The sequence below is a fragment of the Giraffa tippelskirchi genome, chromosome 7 (genome assembly GCF_054371585.1).
Source record: "Giraffa tippelskirchi isolate mGirTip1 chromosome 7, T2T-mGirTip1v1.2.pri, whole genome shotgun sequence".
NCBI classification, from domain to species: domain Eukaryota; kingdom Metazoa; phylum Chordata; class Mammalia; order Artiodactyla; family Giraffidae; genus Giraffa; species Giraffa tippelskirchi.
Window position 1 is genome coordinate 99,933,793 of NC_137281.1, and position 23,598 is coordinate 99,957,390.

Genomic DNA, 23,598 nt, shown 5'->3' on the forward strand with positions numbered 1-23,598 from the left:
TGTTCTCAAGATACATTGGTATAGTTTATATGCTTTCAGTGATGAATTAGGCAAAGTGGGAAACTAAAAAGTTGATTTGAATTTTGATGAGTTATAAACACTGAAGTCTAGACAGATTATATGTCCTTGCCTTCATCCACCTCCGTGCTACCCTTTTATTTTGGAAGAACTATTGCTGGATTCTTTACATTGAAAGTGACTTTTTCGGTTTTCAATTTGAAAAATCACCTGGTAGCAACATTGTGACTGCAGTGGGAAAACTAGTAGCTAGTACATTTTAAAATGGTTAAAATGTTATATTTTATGTTGTATGAATTTTATCTCAATTAAAAAAAAATCAGTGGGCTGTTTGAAAGGCCCTTTCTGATGTTTATTTAAATTTTTAATCATAATGGACATTTGTTTGCTTTTATTGGCAGTTGTTTATTAGTCTGTAGATTTCAAGAGTTTGATTTTGTATCAGTGTCAGCTAACTTTGCAGGTTGAATTCATTTGAAGAATACTGTTAGGTTTGATCTTAGCCAAAAGGCTGAGAAGTGATGAAGAATACTATTAGAAAAATAAGTGTTACAACGTATCTTGCTTTTTGATTTAGTCATTAGAGTTACTTGTTAAAACTTTACCCTTTATTTTATATATTTTTCAAGAGAAATTGATGGAATATGTAAAAGTGTGATGTTGAGAAGCTTGTTATACAGAGTGTTGTGTTTTTTTTTTAATGAATGGCTCTTGAAATCTGATGTGATTTTACTTGGTTTTCAACAGTCTCTTTTCCCCCTTTCCCTTCCTGAGTCTTATTTATGGATGATTCTGTCCTTTTTAACCCTCTCTACCCTGTCTCTCCAGCCTTGGCAACAGTTTTGAAGATGGTACCCATGTAACATCACCATTAAACCCAAATGAAAACTTCAATGTTGTCATTAAGGAAGAGCCTCTGGATGATTATGAATATGAACTTGGTGAGTGCCCAGAAGGGGTCACTGTGAAACAGGAAGAGACAGATGAGGAAACAGATGTATACTCAAACAGTGATGATGATCCTATACTAGAGAAACAGCTGAAGAGACACAATAAAGCTGATAACCTAGAAGCTGACCATCCATCTTCTAAATGGCAACCAAATAGCCCATCAGGTGTTGCTAAAGCTAAAATGTTCAAGTTAGATGCTGGAAAGATGCCAGTAGTCTATCTGGAGCCCTGTGCTGTCACCAAAAGCACAGTGAAGGTTTCTGAGCTCCCTGACAACATGCTTTCCACATCTCGGAAGGATAGATCTTCTCTGTTGACAGAATTAGACTATTTGCCTGCATACATTGAAAATTCTAATGAGACTGGCTTCTGCTTAGGCAGAGAATCAGAAAATGATCTTGGAAGACATTCATCAGATATCAGAGTGGTACAAAAATATCCCTCACTTAAAGAAGCTCAGTGGAAATACCCTGATATATCTGACAGTGTTAACACAGAAAAACTACTTGATGGTTCAAAGAGTTCAGCTGGGGACTCGTTTTTAGGAAAAGAGGACTTGGGCAGAAAGAAAACTATGCTTAAGATTTCAGCCGCTCCCAGGACTGTGAATGCTAATCAGAATGCCCCTCCAAATGTCCCTGGAAAAAGAGGAAGGCCACGAAAACTGAAACTGTCTAAGGCAGGGCGGCCACCTAAAAACACAGGAAGATCTTTAACTTCTACAAAGAATGCTCTTACGGGCCCTGGGAGTACCTTTCCAGATGTGAAACCTGATCTGGAAGATGTAGATGGTGTTCTCTTTGTTTCCTTTGAATCAAAGGTAAGATTGTCATTTTCAGCTTTCTTTCTAAGGCCAAATAATCATTATTGAATTGTATACTAGCTGCTAGTTATCTTAGAATGTAGTTACTGTGAATGTATCCATATGAGTTTGTGTGCATGGGGAGGGGAGTATCTCCAAAATATTGGGTTAGCAGTATTAACCCAACGCTTCAACTAGATTATTTTTCTTTTCGATTTTTAGAGAAACCTAGTCTTTCTAAATTGACTACACAGAGGTTGAATTCACTCTGCCTGTTCTTTTCCTCCCTCCTTGTTAATTGCTGAGAGAATCTTTATTTACACAGGGGCTTCCCAGGTGGAGCTTAGTGGTAAAGAACCTACCTGCCAATACAGGAGACATAAGAGACGTAGGTTCAATCCCTTAGTCGGGAAGATCCTCTGGAGGAGGTCATAGCAGCCCACTTCAGTATTCTTGCCTGGAGAATCCCATGGACAGGAGCCTGGCGGGCTACAGTCCATAGGGCCACAAAGAGTCGGACACAACTGGAGCAACTTAGCATGCACGCAGAAGAAATCAGTATACAAATTGCAATAAATGGGCATAAATACAGTTCTAAGTCAGTTAGCTGAGTGCATTATATTTAAATTTTTTGCTTTCTCCGCACTATTAAAGTGATGTTAATGTAGAACATTTAGAAAATAGTCAAAAGTAACAACATGGAAAAAATGCTCCTGGTTTACTTTTTAAATCCTTAGAAGTGACATGAACCACTTCTTTTCTTTCCTTTTTTTTTAAATACAGGAAGCTCTAGATATTCATGCAGTTGATGGAACAAATGAAGAATCTTGTAGTCTTCAGGCATCAGCCGCAAATGACCCAGGTATTATATAATAGTAAAAAAAAAAAAGAGCGAGAGAGATGGAGAATTTGGCTCTAGAAGTGAAAGAAGCAATGTGTATTCTGCTGTAGTTTATAGCAGCTTATTTTTATCATTATTTTCTGAGTAGGTTGCAGAGCAAGAATTTCCCAGTTGGAAAAGGAATTGATAGAAGATTTGAAGGCCTTGCGGCACAAGCAGGTCATACATCCTGGTCTTCAAGAAGGTATAATTCTCTAAAAACTATGCAAGCCTTGTTTTTTTTTTGGTTGTTCTTTTTCCTTCTTGCCCTCTCTTTTTTCTCTCTTCCTTTTGCTCCTTCCCCAAACCTTTTCTGTTTTCCTCCTTTCCCCTATCTTTTGATTTCATTTATTTTAACCCTTCTCTCAGCTTGCATTTTTTCTCTTCTCTCTGTTCATGATTCTTTCCCTTAACTAAAAAGCACGCCTAGGTCTTTTGTATCCTAAGAGAAACCTTTCAGACTCTGAGGATACTGTTCTATCATTGGTGAAGCATAATATATTGTGCATTAAAAGTGTATCATGATAAGAAAGTGGTGTTTTTCTTTCTTATAAAAAAATTTTGGTCACTTTTGTTTCTGGGGGTTTTTGAAGGTTCCTTTGTTTTGTTTTTGGAAGGGAAGGCCCTACTTTTTCTTATGTACTTGGTAGTATATTTAGCTGTGTAAAGAGAATACTTATCTCTCATACGTGACTGTAAACATTTTATATATATCATATATTGCTTGGAGTGTAGTTTAAAATTTTCATCATTACCTATTTTGTTGAAATAGTTTATCTTGGCCTTGATGATATGGTTAAATCCTTTTTTAAAGAATAGCAAATTTTACTATACCTGTGCCATTATAATTAACTACTGACTTTCCTCCCTGTTTTCACTGTAAATAGAAGGACTGTAAACCATGCCTCAGTTTTTAGTTTTCTCATATCTTTTATTTTAGGTATGCTTCTTGGAGTAGTTTATTTTGAGTTTTGACTATTAGTCAATTTTCAAAGGACTGTCTAGCTGATTCACATTGTATAGTAGATCATTTATATGAAAGTCTAAGGGCTTTCCTGATGGCTCAGTGGGTAAAGAATTTGCCTGTAGTTGCAGGAGACACCAGAGACACTAGTTTGAACCCTGGGTCAGGAAGCGCCCCTGGAGAAGGAAATAGCAACCCACTCCAGTGTTCTTGTTTAGGAAATCCCATGGACAGAGGAGCCTGGAGGGCTACAGTCCATGGGGTCACAAGAGTTGGACACAGCCGATCGACTAAGCACAAGCAAGCATTATATGCCAACAGAACAGTGATTTATAAACAGCCATTCAGTTTCTAAATTCAGTGGTTAATATTTCAACTTTTGCTTTAATGTGGGACTGTGTGACAGTATGGTGTTAAAGTGTGTAAATTTCAATCCAAGTAATCAGGACTGGATACTGTGGATTGTAATGGAAAATCAGTCATGTCGTCTTAGTCTTGCTGGTAATAATGTTTGCTGTCCTTTATTGTTTGCTTTCACTTCTGCTGTTTTATTTAAATAATATTCTCTTCTTATCAGTTAACTTTTCGTTTTCCCCCCACTCCTACATTTTTCTAAGTACTCTTTATAACATTTACATTGTGTTCTTTGAGCCTAATCACCACATTTGTTTTATTGTCTTAGTTCTAGAGTTAAATATATTTAGTGCTCCCTGCTGATCTTTTTTCTCTGTTTGTTAATTTTTTTGGCTAAGGTTTGAGTTTTTTCCTTTCCTTGTAGACATTTTAGTCAAATCTGTGATTTTTTTTCCTATGTGTAATGGGCCTTCAAAGTCAAATGCTTAGGGGAACTAAGCAGGTAACATATAGTGAAATTAGCCTGAATTTGTGGGTGGGGTTGGAGTCTGGTTGGCTGGGGTATAGGTTCTTTTTCTAAAGGGTCATCCACATCAGTGAATTGTCAAATAGGAATGTAGGCCCATTATTTTCAGAAATTCCCATTGTGGTGTAGAAGATCAAGTAAGTATTTTTACGTAAAATCTATCCGTTGTAAGTGGTGGCAGCTGATACAGTTTTTTTGGACAGAAAAGTGTGTGAGGCATCAGTTTTCACTTACTACACAAATTATGCATTTAGTGTTCAAGTTTGTGCTTAATCCTCACATTGTTAAGGTTAATTCAAATACATTCTTATATAGTTTTACAGTTAAATCTATAGTCCATGTGTACTTTCTAAAATCCATGAGGCACTTTCCATAATGTATGAGGTAGAATTACAGTTTGGAGTTTTTCTTCTATTTTATTTTGGCAGATGTCTCCCCCAGCCCCCAACCTTTGCTTAAGACTTAAAACATTAAAAGAATTAAGTTAGTTTGACTAAATGTTTATAGTAACTTATGGTGCCAACTAAGTATCTGCAGATAGTGAGAATACTTGTCTAGATTCCTTTCTAAGAATTGATGCTTGAAGTAATTTATTAAATTTATTAAATTTCAATTCAGTAATGACATGTTTCTTTGCCTTTCTGTCGACTGTAGCATTTCATTATTTTTTAGTAAATGAGCACTTCTAAATCTAGAAAGTTTTTGAGCTGAAAAAGAAAAAAACCTTGAAATTGAAAAACTTTGTGAACTTCCTTTGTAATTGTGGAAGCATGTTGATTTAAGCCTGAGAAAATGTTTTTATTGTTGTTGTTCATAGTTTTGTTGCTAAAATAAGATTTTTAATTTTGTTTTCCATAGTGTGATATTTTTGTCTTCCATACTTTTCTTTGTTACTTCCAAATTGGTTTATTTTCTAAGTCCATCAACCTGAAATTACAATTTTTTTATCTTAAAAGATATTTTTATAAAAGCATTTTCTAGTTCATTGCTACCAAGTAAATTAATTCTGTGTCAGTTGTTATATTAGTGTTTTATTTTAGGTAAATATTAGATTTGCAGAAATATTTTAACCACAGTACAGAGTTCCCATATACTCAACATCCAGTTACCCTGTTGTTAACATCTAACTTTAGCGCAGTACATTTGTTACAATTAGAGAACCTGTTGATATACTATTATTTACTAAAGTGCATACTTTATTCAGATTTCCTTAGTTAATTTTTTATGTTTCAGGGTAATCACCTAGGAAAATGTTGTAGTACTGCATTTAGTAGTCAAGTCTCCTTAAGATCCTGTTGGCTGGGATGGTTTCTCGGACTGTTTCATTTTTAATTATCTTGACAGTTTTGAGGAATACTGGTCAGGTATTTTGTAGAATGACCCTCAATTGAGATTTGATATTTTTCTCATGGTTCACCTGGGACCATATGTTTATAGGAGGAAGACCACAAAGGTGAAGTGCCATTCTCATCTTACCATATCAAAGGTACATATTATCAACATGATTTGTCACTGACATTTTTATGCTATACTCTTTGGAAGGAAGTCACTGTGTAGTCTGCACTTAATGAGTGGTAAGGTATGCTTCTCTTTCTTGAGGGTGGAGTATCTGCATAAATTACTTGGAATTTTTCTGCAGCCAGAGATTTCTTTCTCCCTCATTTTTATTCAGTCTTTTATATCAGTATGAACTCCTGTCGGTTTTAATGTTAAATTCCTTAAATGACAGTATTCCCAGGAGACTCTCTTCCTTTTTAGTTACTTAAAAAATCTCTGAATGTAGTGTTAAATCAGTGGTTAGGTAGAGTTTTTCTTTTATATATCTATATCTACTTTTCTGTTCTATGTTCACTAGTTATACAGGTTTTTCTTTTGAGTGTGTTTTGTGGATACCTCCTATTTAAGTGCGTTTAGCTAGATGCGCACTTTTTGGGTTTTTTTGCTACAGTTTATCGTCTTAGGTGATTCTGCCTTGAACCTAGAGGTTATCTGTTTTTGTTTCTTTCTTTGAGTCTTTTTTTTTAATGGTGTGATAATGTATTCTTAGGAAGTTGCTCCTAATATGATGAAAAGGCAGAAGCATTTAAGGGTATGATTTAAACCATCATGTGCAAAGGGTTTTATGCTAAGAATTATTTAACTTATTTTTGCAAGCTAAAGTTATTCTCATTCATATGGAACCGACTAAGTCTGGGTCTTATGGCAAATAAGTCTTCATGGCAAATAGATGGAGAAACATGGGGAAATAAGTCTTCATGGCAAATAGATGGGGAAACATGGCAAGTAGATGGGGAAACAATGGAAACAGTGAAAGACTTTATTTTTGGGGGCTCCAAAATCACTGCAGATGGTGACTGCAGCCATGAAATCAAAAGACGCTTGCACCTTGGAAGAAAAGCCATGACCAACCTAGACAGCATATTAAAAAACAGAGACATTACTTTGCCGGCAGAGGTCCGTCTAGTCAAGGCTGTGGTTTTTCCAGTAGTCATGTATGGTTGTGAGAGTTGGACTATAAAGAAAGCTGAGCGCCAAAGAATTGATGCTTTTGAACTGTGGTGTTTGAGACGACTCTTTGAGAGTCCCTTGGACTGAAAGGAGATCCAACCAGTTAATCCTAAAGGAAATCAGTCCTGAATATTCATTGGAAGGACTGATGCTGATGCTGAAACTGAAACTCCAATCCTTTGGCCACCTGATGCGAAGAACTGACTCATTTGAAGAGACCCTGATGCTGGGAAAGATTGAAGGTGGGAGGAGGGGACAACAGAGGATGAGATGATTGGATGGCATCACCGACTCAATGGACATGAGTTTGAGTAAACTCTGGGAGTTGGTGATGGACAGAGAGGCCTGGCGTGCTGCAGTCCTTGGGGTCGCAAAGAGTTGGACACAGCTGAGGGACTGAACTGAACTTTGTGACCCCATGGACTGCAGCACACCAGGCTTCCCTGTCCATCACCAATTTCAATACTTTGGCTACCTGATGTGAAGAACTGACTCTTTTAAAAAGACCCCAATGCTGGGGAAGATTGAAGGCGGGAGGAGAAGGGCACGACAGAGGATGAGATGGTTGGATGGCATCACCGACTCGATGCACATGAGTTTGAGTAAGCTCCGGGAGTTGGTGATGGACAGGGAAGCCTGTCGTGCTGCAGTCCATGGGGTCTCAAAGAGTTGGACACGACTGAGCAACTGAACTGAAACTCAAAGTCTGGGTCTCAAGTGTTTGTTCCTTGGGGAAGGATTTTCTCTAAGGACAAACATTTCAAGATGTGTAGGTAAGCTAAGTTGGGAATTACTTTGAGCAGTGTCCATGTGCCATTGACCTCTCTACTATTAAGGCTTTAACAAAATTGGTAAGTATATTTAAAATGAATTTGATCTTTTTGTTGATGTTTTTAGGGTCACTTGATATACCTTTTGGGGGAAGATGGCCGTTCAAAATATTAGCAAATGCAGATAAGAAGATAAGTAGGGAAAACAGTCTGTAAATTTGATTGTCTTGGTCTAGATTTTGCATGTCTACCTACCTATTTGGCTGTATGGATACATTTTTAACAACTTAATTCCTTTCTTTCTGTTTTCTCTGTAGGCTCAAGTAGTTTTTGTCTGTAATAATATGTTTCTCTTTTCAAAGCACTATAGTATCTGATTTTATCCTTTGTTTAGGATTCAGTATCACTTGAATTTCTGCAAAATTTTGCATTTTGCTCCACTCTGGTTCCACTCTGCTCTCCCTCCCCACCTTTCCTAGTTAATTCCTACTTATTCTAATTAAAGAATTACATTCTCTGTACAGTTTTACCAGGTTGCCTTGGGCTTTTCAAGTATCATTCCATTTGCCTCTCACAGGATTTATTTACCCTGTTGTAACTACTAATGAGTCAGTTGGGAAAACAACACAAAAGCTCCTTGAGGTCTGGGAAATGTCTTTTATCTCAGCCATCATCTATATTGCAGAGCATTTCAAAGAGAAGGTACAGTTAATTCTTAAAACATAAAATTCGATGCAGTGGATTGATATTTATTTCACTGATGAGAAAGCAGAAGCTAAAAGAAATTGAGCCCAAAGTCAGTATTAGAAACCAGGTTTTTTTGACCCATATTAACTTGTTTGCCAAAGCAGGAGACGTAAGAGACATGGGTTTGATCCCTGGTTCAGGAGGATCTCCTGAATTAGGGCATGGCAGTCCACTCCAGTGTTTTTGCCTGGAGAATCCCATGGACAGAGGAGTGTGGTAGACTACAGTCCATAGGGTTGCAAAGAGTTGGACACGACTGACACTGACAACACACACGCGCACATTTTTCTCCCTAGTTGATTGAAACATGAGGAAAATACTTTATTTATGTTCATTTTAATCACATTATGTGATTAAATAAAATAAGCCTGATAAAATGATACTTACTTTAAAGAACTAGAATTATAAACTAAAGCCAAATTGCCATCTTGTGTTTATTAAGTTTTATGTGGAGTATATACAAATCAACCTTAAGAGAACTTGAAGCTTGTAACCTGACTAATGTCTTCACCTTGCAGGAAACCAGCACTATTAAGCTTTTTATTGGAAACCTGCACCTGTAACTTCTAGTAGTTAATACTACGATAGTTGATGCTTTGAATTTCTTATTTCAGTTTTGTTCAAATTTAAGTTAAATACTTTCCTGCTCAGTAATATGAAGCCAGTAATTGCACAAACAAGGAAATCCAAATTAGAAGCTTGTTACTAGTAACAGAAAAAATTCAAATTTAAGAACAGTAGGATATAGATTTATACCAATAAGATGAGGACAGTTTTAAAAGTCCAGTGATATAAAATGTTGGTGAGGATGTGGATCAGCAATGACTCTTAACACTATTGGATCGAGTATAAATGGAGAGTTAATTGGCAGTCTAGCGAACAACTTCCCAACTAGCGCAGTGTTGCATGTGATTATCCATGATTGTGTGATAGGTACGCTCTTGAAACACTTGATCTCAGAGTGGCCAGACAAGACTGTGAGAAATTAATAACTGTAACTGGATGCCTCTAGCCATAAGCAGCCTCATGTTTATTCCAGTTTATTATGTAATTACTGTTTTCTTATTTCCCATTACATAACAAAGGTTCAGAATAACTAGGTGTATCAGTTAGAATTCTTAATTGCAAACATCAGAATCCACTCACTTTGCAGGTGATGTAGAATACAAATTCATTAAAGAATATCAAATGATTTACAGAGAGAATCTCCTGAAAGGCCAGAAAAACAGACTCTAGGACTATACAGTCAGGAAAAATGTCTAAATTATATTCCCTAAGAGCCCATACAAGCAGTCTCACAACATTGAACAGTTAACTACCATTTTCAACATAGTACACTGAGCACAGTATACTATAGCTAGGATGTTGATTACTTTTACCTCTAAAAGTTCTTAACTTGGCTAAACAGTATCACCCTCATTAACACAATTCTGCATAGTATTCCTTTGCTTATGGTCCTCTCTTCTAGATTGAAACCTTTTATAGCTATATCCGTGTTTTAACACCTCCCTGTTGAAGAGGTGGGGGTATAATGTGGAAAAGTAATAGCTTTTGGAAAGGTTCTCAGAATATTTTGGTCAGCCACATGTATGTCAAACAGTATCCAGTAAATTAAAGATGAACATATCCCATTATATAGCAATTCTACTCTTGGGTAAATGCCATAAGGAAAAGCTAAATGCACTAGAGAAGCTTTCATACATGTTCATATTTGTGATAGACCTTTTTGTAAAGATGTACAATTACACTGCAGTATTTTTTGTAATAGTTTAAAATAGGAAACAGCTTAATTCTCATCAAGAGGAGAATGGTGAATAAATGAGAGTCATTCATAATCTGGAATAGTGTACAGCAGTGAAAACAAATCATGTAGAGATAAACCTGTCAACACAGACAAATCTTTGATGTAAAATGTTAAGGAAAAGTAAAAAAATAGGTAAAATAAATGCTTTCCAAATACCTACAGATAAGCCATAATATTTATAGGCTCTATTAACTATAAATATCTTAATAATAACTAGTTGCCTTCACCAGGCCAGACGCTCAGACTATTGCATGTTTGTATTAGAGGTCCTAGAAAATCTCTGGGCTATAAAGTATTAAAGTACAAAAGGTCTGAAATCGGCTGTGTTTATGTATTAGTTATATATTGCTGCTTAACAGATTGCTACAAACCTAGTACCTTAAAACAACACATTTACTGTCTCAGGGTTCTGTGGGTCAGGTGTTAGGGCATAGCTTAACTGGGTCCTCCTTTTAAGGTATCACAGGATTGCAATCAAGATGTCAGGCTTGTCTCCTCATCAAAGGTCTGACTGGGGAGGGATCTGCTTCTAGTTTCCCTCAGGTTGTTGGCAGAGTTTTTATCCTTGCAGCTCTAGCAGAATGGATGATACATTCACTCTTGTATTATCACATATATATAATCATGGTACATCCCATCCCTTTTGCCACCAGTTAGAAGCAAGTCACAGGGCCCACCAACATTCAAGATAGAAAGGGGAGGATTTTGTAAATATATGATACCCAGGAAGTGAGGATCATGAGGCCGCCTTAAAGTCTGTCTGCCACTTTCAACTTTTATTTTCATCATTTCTGCTCTCCATTTATTCTTTATTATACCCCTCCTTCCCCCCTCCACCCCAACCAGAGATTAAAAAATACCCAATATGATTTTTTTTTTTTTTTTTGGTAGTGGGCTTAAAATTGAATTCAGTGGATCCAACAATGAGCATTGATCTTAAGTACTTGGGAGTACAGCTACCTTTGGCTCCAGCCACTAGCTTTCCATTCTGGAACCTTACAGGAGCCAACCCTGCCTCTCCTGGTGAGTGCATAGTATTTATAAAGTCAAACAAGTTTGTGATAAAAATAAAATGCTACCATTGTTAGAGACATTTAGAATACTCTAATTAAATCCTTTATCTAGTGGTGAGTCTTAACTATGATTTATACATTTTAGACGAAATCTTAGTAACTAATTAGATATTAAATATTGGCTTCCTGGAATTTTGATCGTCTCTTTTACTTTTACTTTTATAGATGCTGGATTTCCCTTTGTTTCTAGGACAGGGAAGACCAATGATTTCACCAAGATCAAGGGATGGAGGGGAAAGTTTCATAGTGCTTCTGCATCTAGGAATGAAGGTAATCAGCTTTTTAAAAATTTATAAATACATTCTGAAACATGTGGCCAAAGACTCTTGTTAAAAGTAAACCTTGGTGGTTTTTCTATATCTCTTCTTTCCATACTTTAAAATAAACTGAAAATAATTATCTTGCCTTTTTTTGTTCATTTTCTGTGTCCTGTAGTCCCTATCCTGGGGTTCAGTCCCTAACCATGTCAGACTTAAATAATCCTTGCAGCCTTTTCAAACTGCACTTCCTTTCTGTTCTTACAGTTACAAAAATCATCTTCATCAAGCATTATGTCAGAACTGTATACTTCAGATCTGTATAGTGATTTCCAATAATGTTATAGTACTTCAAAATAAACTTCTAAATCCAATCTGAAATCTAAATTTTGATTGTGTGTCTGTTGGTCTCCTTTCTTAGTGCTTTTCCTTTCTCATGGCTGTTGTTTGCAGTTACACTTTAACTAGATAAATTTATCGTTTGTTCAATATGATTTTTCTCATCTTTGTACAGTATTATAAAAGTGTAATGCTTGTCTCTGTTAAACTTGCTTTTTCTTGTTCCTTAAAAACTAAAGTTTATACTCCTGTTTTTGTGCCCTTAACGTTTTCCCTTACTTCTGAGGAGGGACAGTTTGGAAGAGCTGGTAGCTTATAAATGAATGCTCCTGGCCTTTTTAAGTGTATTTTTCTAGAGACATAAGTATCTGTCTTACATTTCTTTAAGTATCTGTATCTCTTTATTTCTAGGTGGAAATTCTGAAGGTCCATTGAAAAACCGTTCTGCTTTCTGCAGTGATAAACTGGATGAATACTTGGAAAATGAAGGCAAGCTGATGGAAACAAGCATGGGTTTCTCTTCTAATGCTCCCACGTCGCCTGTGGTATACCAGCTTCCCACCAAGAGTACCAGCTATGTTCGAACACTTGATAGTGTGCTGAAGAAGCAGTCTACCATTTCCCCTTCTACCTCTTACTCTTTGAAACCTCATTCTGTACCCTCTGTCTCTCGAAAGGCAAAGTCTCAAAACAAACAGGCAACTTTCAGTGGCCGAACTAAATCATCTTATAAATCCATTTTACCATACCCCGTTTCACCAAAGCAGAAACACACTCATATGATTCCAGGAGATAAGATTACCAAGAATTCTTCAAGCACCACCTCAGAAAACCGGGTGAATAACTTGATTGTGCCAACTTCAGATGAAAATACATTTCCAAAGCAAATTAGTTTGCGACAGGCACACCAGCAGCAGCAGCAGCAGCAACAGGGATCTCGCCCTCCAGGCTTGTCTAAATCTCAAGTGAAGTTAATGGATCTGGAAGACTGTGCACTTTGGGAAGGAAAACCAAGGACCTATATCACTGAAGAGCGAGCAGATGTATCCTTAACAACTCTGCTTACTGCTCAAGTAAGTATCTTTTGTTTTCCAAAAGCATATTAGTCTTGTCGAGAAAGAATTAGGTCGTTAGGAGAAATGGGAATGGGGCTTTTGGGCAGGAGGATAGGGTGTTTAGTTACCTTAGTGACAGCTAAGGAAATGTCTTCCACATTTGTTCTTCTTTATCAACTAGACACCAAGTGTAGATTCCTCCTGCCAGCAGAGGGAGACTGTACAATCGTGCTTTTGAATTGTCCCTCTTCTTTATAAAGGCAGCTGACTATTCTGAACATTTCTAATTTCATTCTCCAGCATGTGGGCAAGTACATTTACTGGTCTTGTTAAAACAGCTTTGAAAACTCTGCTCAGAAGGTATTAAATCCCAGAAAATGCCCCAAATTATCAACCTACAAAGGAAACGGTTTTGTCTTTTATAAAATTATATATTAAGAAATTTTCATTAATTGTTGATTCACCTATGTTACCATAGGTGAATGGTATGTTACAGCCTTGGTGCATGTGAAATGATACAGAAGCATGTGGATAAGTTTTCTGTCATGAAATTTCTGTAGTTTACCTTCCATATTTTAAATTCTGTGACTAAATTCTAGAGCTGAAGATTGTCAGATATTGGGACTAAATATAAATTGTATCTTTTATAGTCAATCATTCCTAAAGACTTTTATGCATGTATTATTCTGTTCTCTCTTTATTAATTACCATAGAGCAGGGGTCAGTAAACAATTTCTGTCAAGGGGCAGATAGTAAATACTTTTGGCTTTGTAGGCCTTGCAGTCTCTGTTGCTGTTTCTCAACTCTGCTATTATAATGCCATAGATTTTATGTAAATAAGTGGACCTGGCTGTGTTCCAATGAAACTTGACTTAGGAAGCAGACTGAATTTGGCCCCTGGGCCTTAAGTTGGTCAACCACTGCTCTATAGTATTATGTGTGATGTCTACTGAGAATAAGTTCATCCTTGTTGATATTTTGAGTCATAATTAATTAAAATATTGGAGAAGGGGATGGCAGTTCACTCTAGTATTCTTGCCTGGAGAATCCCATGGACAGAGAAGCCTGGCAGACTACAGTCTGTGGGATTGCAAAGAGTCGGACCTGACTGAGTGACTAACACTAACACTAATTAAAATATCTTTCTCTTATCTGTGTTATGCATTTTAGAATGGGAGATTGCTTAGACTTCTGGTTATATTCCTACTTTGTCTTCTGAATGTGCACTAATCTTATACTGTTTGTACTGAGTAATCAGAATAGAAGGCAGCAGACCAGTATATGATCGTAACTTGTTAGGGGGTGATTTAGTAGGTTTATAATTTTCTACTCTTAACTTTAGGCATCTCTCAAAACTAAACCCATCCACACGATCATAAGGAAACGAGCCCCTCCATGCAACAATGACTTCTGTCGATTGGGGTGTGTATGTTCAAGTCTAGCTTTGGAGAAGCGCCAGCCTGCTCACTGCCGCCGACCAGACTGCATGTTTGGCTGCACCTGTTTGAAAAGAAAAGTTGTACTTGTTAAAGGGGGATCCAAAACTAAGCATTTCCAGAGGAAGAGTGCTCATCGTGATCCAGTATTTTATGATAATTTGGGAGAGGAGCAAAAAGAAGAAGGAGAAGAGGGAGTCAAAGAGGAGGAAGAACAATTGAAAGAGAAAAAGAAGAGAAAGAAGCTAGAGTACAGTGAGTATTAATTTAGAATTAAGACAGTGCAGGTTTTTTTTTTTCAAATAGTATGGTTATTTGAAAATGTATCTCAGATATAAATTACTTTAATCTTAATCAGTGATCTCATAAGAATTTAATTCTTATTATTCTTAAAATGCTCTTTGTATATGGCATGTGTGACATACACAGACCTGCACTCATATGGTTTTTTTAAATTAAAATTTTCTCTTGAAGATAGCTCTTTTGTGTTAAATTTGAATCTTCTCTCAATTTCATTTTTTCCTTTTCTACTATATCTTTTTATTTTGTTTAAATAGATTGACTAATTTCACCATGTAATTAGATAGTTTCTTGCTTCTTAGTTTATTGATGGATTCTTTAGTGTTTGAGCCACCAGGGAAACCCTCTTAGTTTATTAGAGGATTAATATTCCATTTTTGGCAGTTTATGTTTACATTTGCTGTTGTTTGCCATGTACTTTCTTCAGTCAGATTGGATGATTAATATTTTGATATATGTTCTTCCAGTATTTTCTGTTCATCTACTTGTGTGCATATATTTTTATAGAAATGAAACTTGTATGTATGGTAACTTTTAGAAATTTCTTATCATAAAATCATGTTCTGCTTTCTGTATTAACAACTGCAGCTCTATAATTTTAGTTTTAATAGCTTCATATTATTACAGTTCTTTTGGTTGGATATTTAGCTTTTCTGGGTTTTCAAATAGTATGGTGATGAACATTCATGTTCAGTATAGGCTATTAAAAGTGGAATTGCTGTGACAATGAGGATTTCTTAAACATTTTTAAATGTTGCTACAATTGTACCAACTACACAATTACCAGTAGTTGGATAGTGCCAGTTCTATATTCTTGTTAGATACTAAAACTGATAGGCAGAAACTGATGTCTTATCTAACATTTATATTTCTGTAGTGATAAGTTTATTGACCATGTCATAAACTTCTGTAAATTGCTTTTTCAAATTCTTTGCTAACTTTTATTGGAGTGGCTTTGTTTTTTTTCCCATGTGTTTCCAAGAGCTTTATTTTTTTCCAGGTTGTAATTTTGTAATTTACATTTTAATTTTCTTCAGAGTTCTTCCCATCTACCTTAGGCAAAGGAAAATTAGAGATGACATGGTTAAGTCTAGTAGTCTCTTCTTTTTATGATTTTGGTTCTTTGGAATCTTACTTAGAAAGTCTTTCTCTATCCTTAAGATTAAAAAAAATTAGATTAATAAATGGTCTTAAAAAATTAAATTGTTAATATATCTGGAATTGTGTGAGGTTTGTAGTAGGGCATCATTTCTCCCTCAAATGGCTAGCCAGTTGTACTAATACTTGTTGAGAATAAATACTTTACTTACTGGTTTAAAATGTCATCTGTGATACAGGAAATGAAAATATACCAGTGTTCGGGTCTGTTTTTAGTCTCTGCTGTCCATTTTGTGACCAGTGCCAGGCTGTTCTAATTGCTATTTCAGTATTCAAATAAGGTACTCTACCTGCATGAACTTCTTGTAAATATGATTTTAAAAGTTTAGAATAAAATATATAATACAAAATTATTAATTTAGTTTTCCCCATATCTCCTTATTGAGTTTACCCCTATCTTGCACTTACAGCAATACTTTTCCATTTCAAAGCAACGGAAGTTAGTTACAAAAACCACAGCAGGAGGAATACTGTATATCTGTTAGGTTTATTACTTTGCTTTCTTGGTAGAGACTTTACTCTATGTCTTAATTAGAGTTAAACTCCAGAAGCCAGCCAATTATCAAAGTATATTTTGGTTTTCTCACTGGGATAGTCCTTAATAAAAGACATTGTCTACTGTGTTCTAGGAGCCATTAAGTTTCTTGTACTGTTAGGGAACAATGGGGAGAGGAGGGAAGATATTTTTGTAATGATTGCTCTGTAGAAGGAGTAGAAATAGGGAAGAGTTCTTGGAGGCAGAAGTGTTGTTGAGACTGAAAATAAAGATAAATATAGAAACTGGAAGAAGTTGCAATCTATCAGTGTTTTGTGCAAAGATAGGTGGAAAACGAGAAAAAAAATTGCTGATGATTAGAAGTAGTTGGAGAAAGTTTGGAGAAAATGAAAGAGAAATTACTGGAAGAAATGATGGTAGAGGGCCTCCCTTGTTGGTCCAGTAGTTAAGACTCCATGCTTCCACTTCAAGGGGCACAGGTTCGATACCTGGGCAGGGAACTAAGATTCTGTGTGGTGTGGCCAAAAATAAAGAAAAGTAACAGGGTAGAGTAGAATAGAACAGAAAGAAGTGGTGATAGAAAATGTCTCAAAGCTGAAGAACATGACATTTCTGATTTAAGGGGACACTGAATACCAGGCAGTTAAGAATTTTAAGGTGACTCTATCTAGACACATTCTTCTGACATTTCAGAACACTGAGAGTGAAGAATATATCCTGAACTCCTTTTAGAAGAAGCTCCTTTTACTGGGAAGGATTTCGAATCAGTTTGGTGTCAAAGAGATCACCAATAACACTGGATGTTTGAGTAATATTTCTAAAGTCAGAGTCGAATAGGGATTGGATGAATTTTTAATTTAACACTCTTGTTGGCCAAATTATAAACCATAATTTATAATTATGCATGAAATAGCGATATACTAAAACATCAGGATGCAAGAAGTTGATCTCTTACAGATTCTTGGTTACTTTCTTGAGGTTGTGTTCCAGAAAATGAAAAAAAAAAAAATTAAGAAACGTGAGATAACTTCTAGTGAGTTATGGACACAGCCCAAGAGAAAACAATCTTAGGATGACAACTATAGAGCAAGACTATAAAGCAAGCAGCCTAATTTAAAATAGAAAAATCAGAAGATGCTGAGAAGACTACTTTTAAGAGTATATTAGTTTTATTTTAAGAAATGACATGGTTAAGAGCCTGGATGATTCATGATTAGGTGAAAGTACATGCCAACTTCATCAATTAAAAAAAGAATTGAAAACACAGGAAGGAAAAAATTTGTACAGGAGAATTATGGTCCAACTGTTGTATGAACCAGTACAATTTTTGGTAAAGTTTCGAGCAATTAAGAGTGAGAAAAGAGAGACTTCCCTATTAGTCCACTGGATGGGAATCCACCTTCCATTGTGTGGAACACTGGTTCATTCCTTGATCTGGGAACTAAGATCCCACATGCTGCATGAATAATAATAATAATATTAATAAATTAATAAGAAAAGACAATCTATTGGACAATTTGAACAGATTTAGTGGTATAAGATTACATTTTCTTCTCCTTAGGGGTCAGTCACATTAGTTGATTCTACAAGGATTGATACGGCTTCCCTCATAGCTTAGTTGGTAAAGAATCCGCCTGCAGTGCAGGAGACCCCAGTTTGATTCTTGGGTTGGGAAGATCCCCTGGAGAAGGGATAGGCTACCCACTCCAGTACTGTTGGGCTTCCCTTGTAGCTCCGCTGGTAAAGGAATCGGCCTTCAATATGGGAGACCTGGGTTTGATCCCTGGGTTGGGAAGATCGCCTGGAGAAGAGAAAGGCTACCCCTTCCAGTATTCTGGCCTGGAGAATTCCATGGACTGTACAGTCCCTGGAGTCCCAAAGGATCGAACACAACTGAGCTACTTTCACTTTGTTTCACAAGGATTGATCATGTAAGCATAATTGACTGAGCAGATGTATGGATATTTTGATTTTTAGAATTGGCACATACAAATTGTTGACGTTCCAAATTTTTAGGATAGAAATTAGTACCACAAACCATGACAGTGTGAAAATAGCTCTATAGCTGATAGAAGTTGAGATGTGGAACAAGTTTAGGATGCTAATTTCCTTACCTTTCATCACACTGAGTCGCTAGCTAATGTTAAAATAATGGAGTTGAGTATAAAGTGTTTCATTTAGGATTATTGAGATAACCACCAAAACTGAACATAAATGGTTGAAAGTAGTCACTTGTGGGACTGTGACACAGTGTGGTGGAAGACTTGCCTTTCATTTTTGTGTCATTTTGTATAGTTTGAACTTTTAGTGTTTTTTAATTTATTCTACAGTTAATGTATAAATTAAAAACTAGTGTTTTTGATGTGTGAAATGTAGGCATTTAACAATTGCCTTTTTTTGTCATTATAATAGACTTAAATTTTTTTCTGTGATTAGCAGCCCATTAATTCATTGATGTGGACAGAAGGATGCTAACATTATTAGATAGTTTTTATGAAGAGCACTCTATAAGGGTTATGTTATTTAAATCTTGCAACTTTTTGTGATAAGGAGGTTTCTCCATTTTACAGATACACTAATTGAGTGCTTAAGCATTTGAATGGCTTGTTCCTCAAGGTCACATTGCTATTAAGTGAGCAGTAGGGATTTGAACCCGTTTTCCAAATCTTTGTGTTTTTTCTACTGTGTAAGATATGATTTATGAAATTTGGCCTTCACTCATCACCTGTTTACTCTTTTGTTTGTCTAAAAATACTGCAGACGGTATAAAAGCACCACTTAGCTGCTGTGGTACCATAACAAACGATAAAAATCTGGTGTTCCTACTTTCTTAGCCTGTTTAGAATTTTGTTGGAAATGGGTACCTGCAAGTTAACTTGATGTAAAGAGAAGATCTGTAAAATTGATATCTGTAGGAAACTGATTAAGAAAAACGGAGAATACACCAATTGTCAATATCAGGAATGAGAAGTGACATTACTGCAGACTTTAAAAGGATAATAAGGAAATATTAGAAACAACTTTATGTCAATAAATTGGACAACTTAGATGAAATGAAAAAGTTTTTTTGAAAGACTGCAAAGCTGCCAGACTCACTGAAGAAGAAATAATTGCTTAACCCTATACCTGTGAACTTGTAATGAAAACTCCCACAGTGACATGAGTTCCAGATGTCTTCATGATGATGTCTGCAAAACTGTTTAAGGAAGAAATAATAATCCATTCTCTACAAACAGTCCATAAAATGGTTTCATTCTGTGACACCAGTGTTACCCTAATATTCAAACCAGTTATGAACATATATAAAAATTATAAATAAAAATTTAGCGAGTCACATCTATGTATATTTTAAGGGTAAGTACGTCATGGCCTAGTGGGATTTATCCCAGGTCTGCAGGGTTGATTTAACATCTGAAAATAATTACTGTAGTTCACCATTACCATAACAAACTTTTTCTTTCTTATAACAGAGTTAAAAAAAATATATATATATCATATATATATATATATATCTCGTATGATTTCAATAGATATTTTGAAAAATTGGGAAAATCCATTTCTGGTGAAAGTCCTTAAGCACACTAGCAATAGAAGGAAACTTCCTCAACCTGATGAGGAACATCTATAAAAAACTTCGCAGCCAACGTACTAATTTTGGTGCAAGGCTGAGTACTTTTTCCCAGAGATTAGGAATGAAGAAGATTGTCCTCTTTTATCATGTCTGTTTAACATCATACAGCTTAGCCAGCCAATAAGGCATGAAAAAGAAAATGCATCCAGGTTGGAAAAGAAGAAATAATTGGCTTTTTCGTAGATAGGGAAATTCTAGGAAATCTACAAAACTACTAGAACAGTAAGTTAGTTTAGTGAGGTTACAGCATACAACAATATCAAGATACAGTGTATTTGTATATATGCCAGTGGACGACTTGAAATTGAAGTTAAAAATACCATTTAAAATAGTATACACAGAAATGAAATGCTTAAGGCTAAATCTGACTAAAGTTGCAAAAAAAAAAAAAAAGTCCTGAGTGCATGCATGCGTGCGTACTGGGTCACTTCAGTCATGTCTGACTCTTTGCAAGCCTGTGACTGTGTGGCCTGCCAGGTTCCTCTGTCCGTGGAATTCTCCAGGCAAGAATGCTGGAGTAGGTTGCCATGTTCTCCAGGGGATCTTCCCAACCCAGGGATCAAACCCACTTCTCTTGCATCTCCTGCATTGGCAGATGGGTTGTTTACCACTGTGCCACCTAAGTAAATGGAAAGGTACACAGTTTCAGAGGACTCTTGGTAAGAGACAGTTTTCCTCAGACTGATTTATAGATTTGACTCTGTTCCAGTCAAAACCTCAATAGGCTTCTTTTGGTAGAAATTGGTGAGTTGTTTCTAAAATTTATATAGAAAATAAAGGACTTAGAGTAGTCCTTTGATAAACAAGAACATAGTTGGTAGACTTATACTGCCTGATTTTAAGACTTAGTGTAAAGCTGATGTAATTGGGATAAACAAAGACACTCACAAGCATACCTCATTTTATTGTAATTTGAATATATCGCAGTTTTTATAAATTGAAGGTTTGTGGCAGTCGATGTCCAGCAAGTCTGTTGGCGCCATTTTTCCAGCAATGTTTGCTCCTTTCATGTCTCTGTGTCATATTTTGGTAATTCTCACAATATTTCAGATTTTTTCATCATTAGTACATGTGTATGAATTGCACCAATACAAGACGGCAAACTTAATGAATGTTGTGTGTATTCTGACTACTCTAGCTACTGTTTCCCATCTCTCTCCCTCTGCTTGACCTCCCTGTTTCCTAAGACACAACAATAATGAAATTAGGCCAATTGATAACCCTACAATGAATGGTCTCTTAAGATTTCAAGTGAAAGGAATGGTCTTATATCTCTCATTTTAAATCAAAGCTAGAAGTGATTAAGCTTAGTGAGGAAGGCATGTCAAAAGCTGAGATGGGCTGAAAGCTAGGCCTCTTGCACCAGTTAGCCAAGTTGTAAATGCAAAGAAAAAGTTCTTGAAGGAAACTAAAAGTGCTACTCCAGTGAACATATGAAGAATAAAAAAAGCAAAACAGTCTTATTGCTGACACTGAGAAAGTTTAAGTGGTTTGAATAGAATATCATACCAGTCACAACATTCTCCTAAGCTAAAAGCCCGTAATTGTCTTGAATTCTATGAAGTCTTCTGAGAGAGCGTGAAAAGTTTGAAGCTAGCTGTGTTTGGTTCTTGAGGTTTATGGAAAGAAACTGTCTCCATGACATATAAATAAATGCACAGAGAAGCAGCAAGTACTGGTATAGAAGCTGCAGCAAGTTATCCAGAAGATCTATCTCATATATAACGATGACTGCTACACTAAACTGCGGGCTTTCAGTGTAGGCAGAACAGCCTTAAGATGGAAGAAGATGCCACCTACGACAATTTTGTCAATTTTTGCTTCATGTATTTTGATGGTCTGTCATTTGGTATATGAATGTTTGTAAAAGTTATTTCTTCTGGATGTATTGAACATTTTATTAGTCTATGACATCCTTCTTTGTTGGGCTTCCCTGGTGGCTCAGATGGTAAAGAATCTGCCTGCAATGCAGGAGACCCAAGTTTGATCCCTGGGTCAAGAAGAAGGGAATGGGCTACCCACTCCAGTATGCTTGCCTGGAGAATTCCAAGGACAGAGAAGCCTCTGTGGGGTTGCAAAGAGTTGGACATGACTGAGTGACTAACACACATACATCCTTCTTTGTCTGTTTTTTGATTTGATGTTTATTTTGATCTTAGTATAGCCATTCCTATTCATTTTTCGTTACTGTTTATGTGGATTATCATATTGTCTGTCAATTTCAGCCTGTTTGTGCCTTTGGATCTCAAGGGAGTCTCTTGGTGACAGGATATAATTAGATCATGGGTTTTTTTTATTTTAAATCAATTCTGCCAATCTTTCTTTTGATGGAGATTTTAATCTATATTTAAAATAGTTATCAATAAGAAGGATCTTCTGTCATTGTGCTGTTCGTTTTCTGTGTACTTTATAACTCTTTGGTTCCTTGTTTCCTGCATTACTGTATTATTTTGTTTTTAGTTGGTATTTTGTTGTGAAATGTTTAAATTTTTTTCTCATTTCCCTTTGTGTGTTTTGTGTAGCTTTTTTTTTTTTTTTTGGTTACCATAGGGGTTACATTTACCATCCTGAAGTTACAACACTCTAAATTTATACCAACTTGACTGACATAAAAACTCTCCTCCTTTATAGCTATACTTCCACACCTTTTGATTGTTAATGTCACAGTGTTACATATTTATACATTGTGTATTCAGAAGCAAATGATTTTTAAAATGCGTTAATTTCTTAAATTATGTAGAAAACAAAATTTAGAGTTATAAACTAAAAATAACAGTAATACTAACTTTCATACTAATGATTTTTCCCTTTAAATGCATATTAGTTTCAAATGCTATAGAAAATGAAGAGTACAGTTACAGACTATTGTTATAATAATACTAAGTTCTCTCTCTCTCTGGAAGGACAATTTTGCTACATTTAGGTTTCTTGGTTGATAGTATTTTTCTTTTAGCACTTTGGATAGATCGGATCACTGTCTGGTGGCTTCCAGAAATTTCTGATGAGTCATCTGCTCATATTTTATTGAGGATCTCTTGTAAGTGATGATTTGCTTTTCTCTTTCTGCTTTCAAGATTCTTTGTCTTTCTCTTTTGAAAGTTTGATTGTAGTGTGTCTCACTGTGGGTCTCTGAGTTCATCTTACTTGGGCTTTGTTGAGCTTTCTGGATGTTTATATTCTTGTCTTCCCTTGCAATTTGAAAGTTTTCAGCTGTTATTTCCTCAGAGATTCTCTCTGTCCATTTCTTTTTCTCTTCTCCCTCTGGAATGCCTGTGATGCTTATACTCATCTACTTGATGGTATCACCCAGGTCCTTAGGCTCTGTTCACTTGTCTTTAATCTGTTTTATTCCTGTTCCTTAGACTCCATGATTCCCATGGTCCTATCTTCAAATTCACTGATTCTTTCTTTTGCCTGTTTGAATCTGCCTTTGAGTCCCTGTAGTTAATTTTTCATTTTAGTTACTGTGCTTTTTAGCTCCAGGATTGCTTTTTGGTTTCTTTTCAGGTTTTGTGTCTCTTTATCAATA

At 36.0% G+C, this 23,598-nt stretch overlaps 1 protein-coding gene across 26 annotated transcripts in view; it reads left to right on the forward strand.

Moving 5' to 3' along the window:
* The window catches only part of MGA (MAX dimerization protein MGA), a 140,986-nt gene that overhangs the window by 78,558 nt on the left and 38,830 nt on the right, over positions 1–23,598 (forward strand). For 25 of the 26 annotated variants that reach the window (XM_081507745.1, XM_081507720.1, XM_081507719.1 and 22 more), the window contains exons 3-9: positions 847–1,789; positions 2,555–2,633; positions 2,761–2,856; positions 11,216–11,347; positions 11,563–11,667; positions 12,405–13,066; positions 14,391–14,739. In XM_081507745.1, coding sequence (XP_081363871.1) covers positions 847–1,789; positions 2,555–2,633; positions 2,761–2,856; positions 11,216–11,347; positions 11,563–11,667; positions 12,405–13,066; positions 14,391–14,739 — 2,366 coding nt within the window. Of the gene's footprint in view, positions 1–846; positions 1,790–2,554; positions 2,634–2,760; positions 2,857–11,215; positions 11,348–11,562; positions 11,668–12,404; positions 13,067–14,390; positions 14,740–23,598 lie in introns of those variants that run through there. The other variant, XR_014058935.1, reaches the window with a different exon arrangement.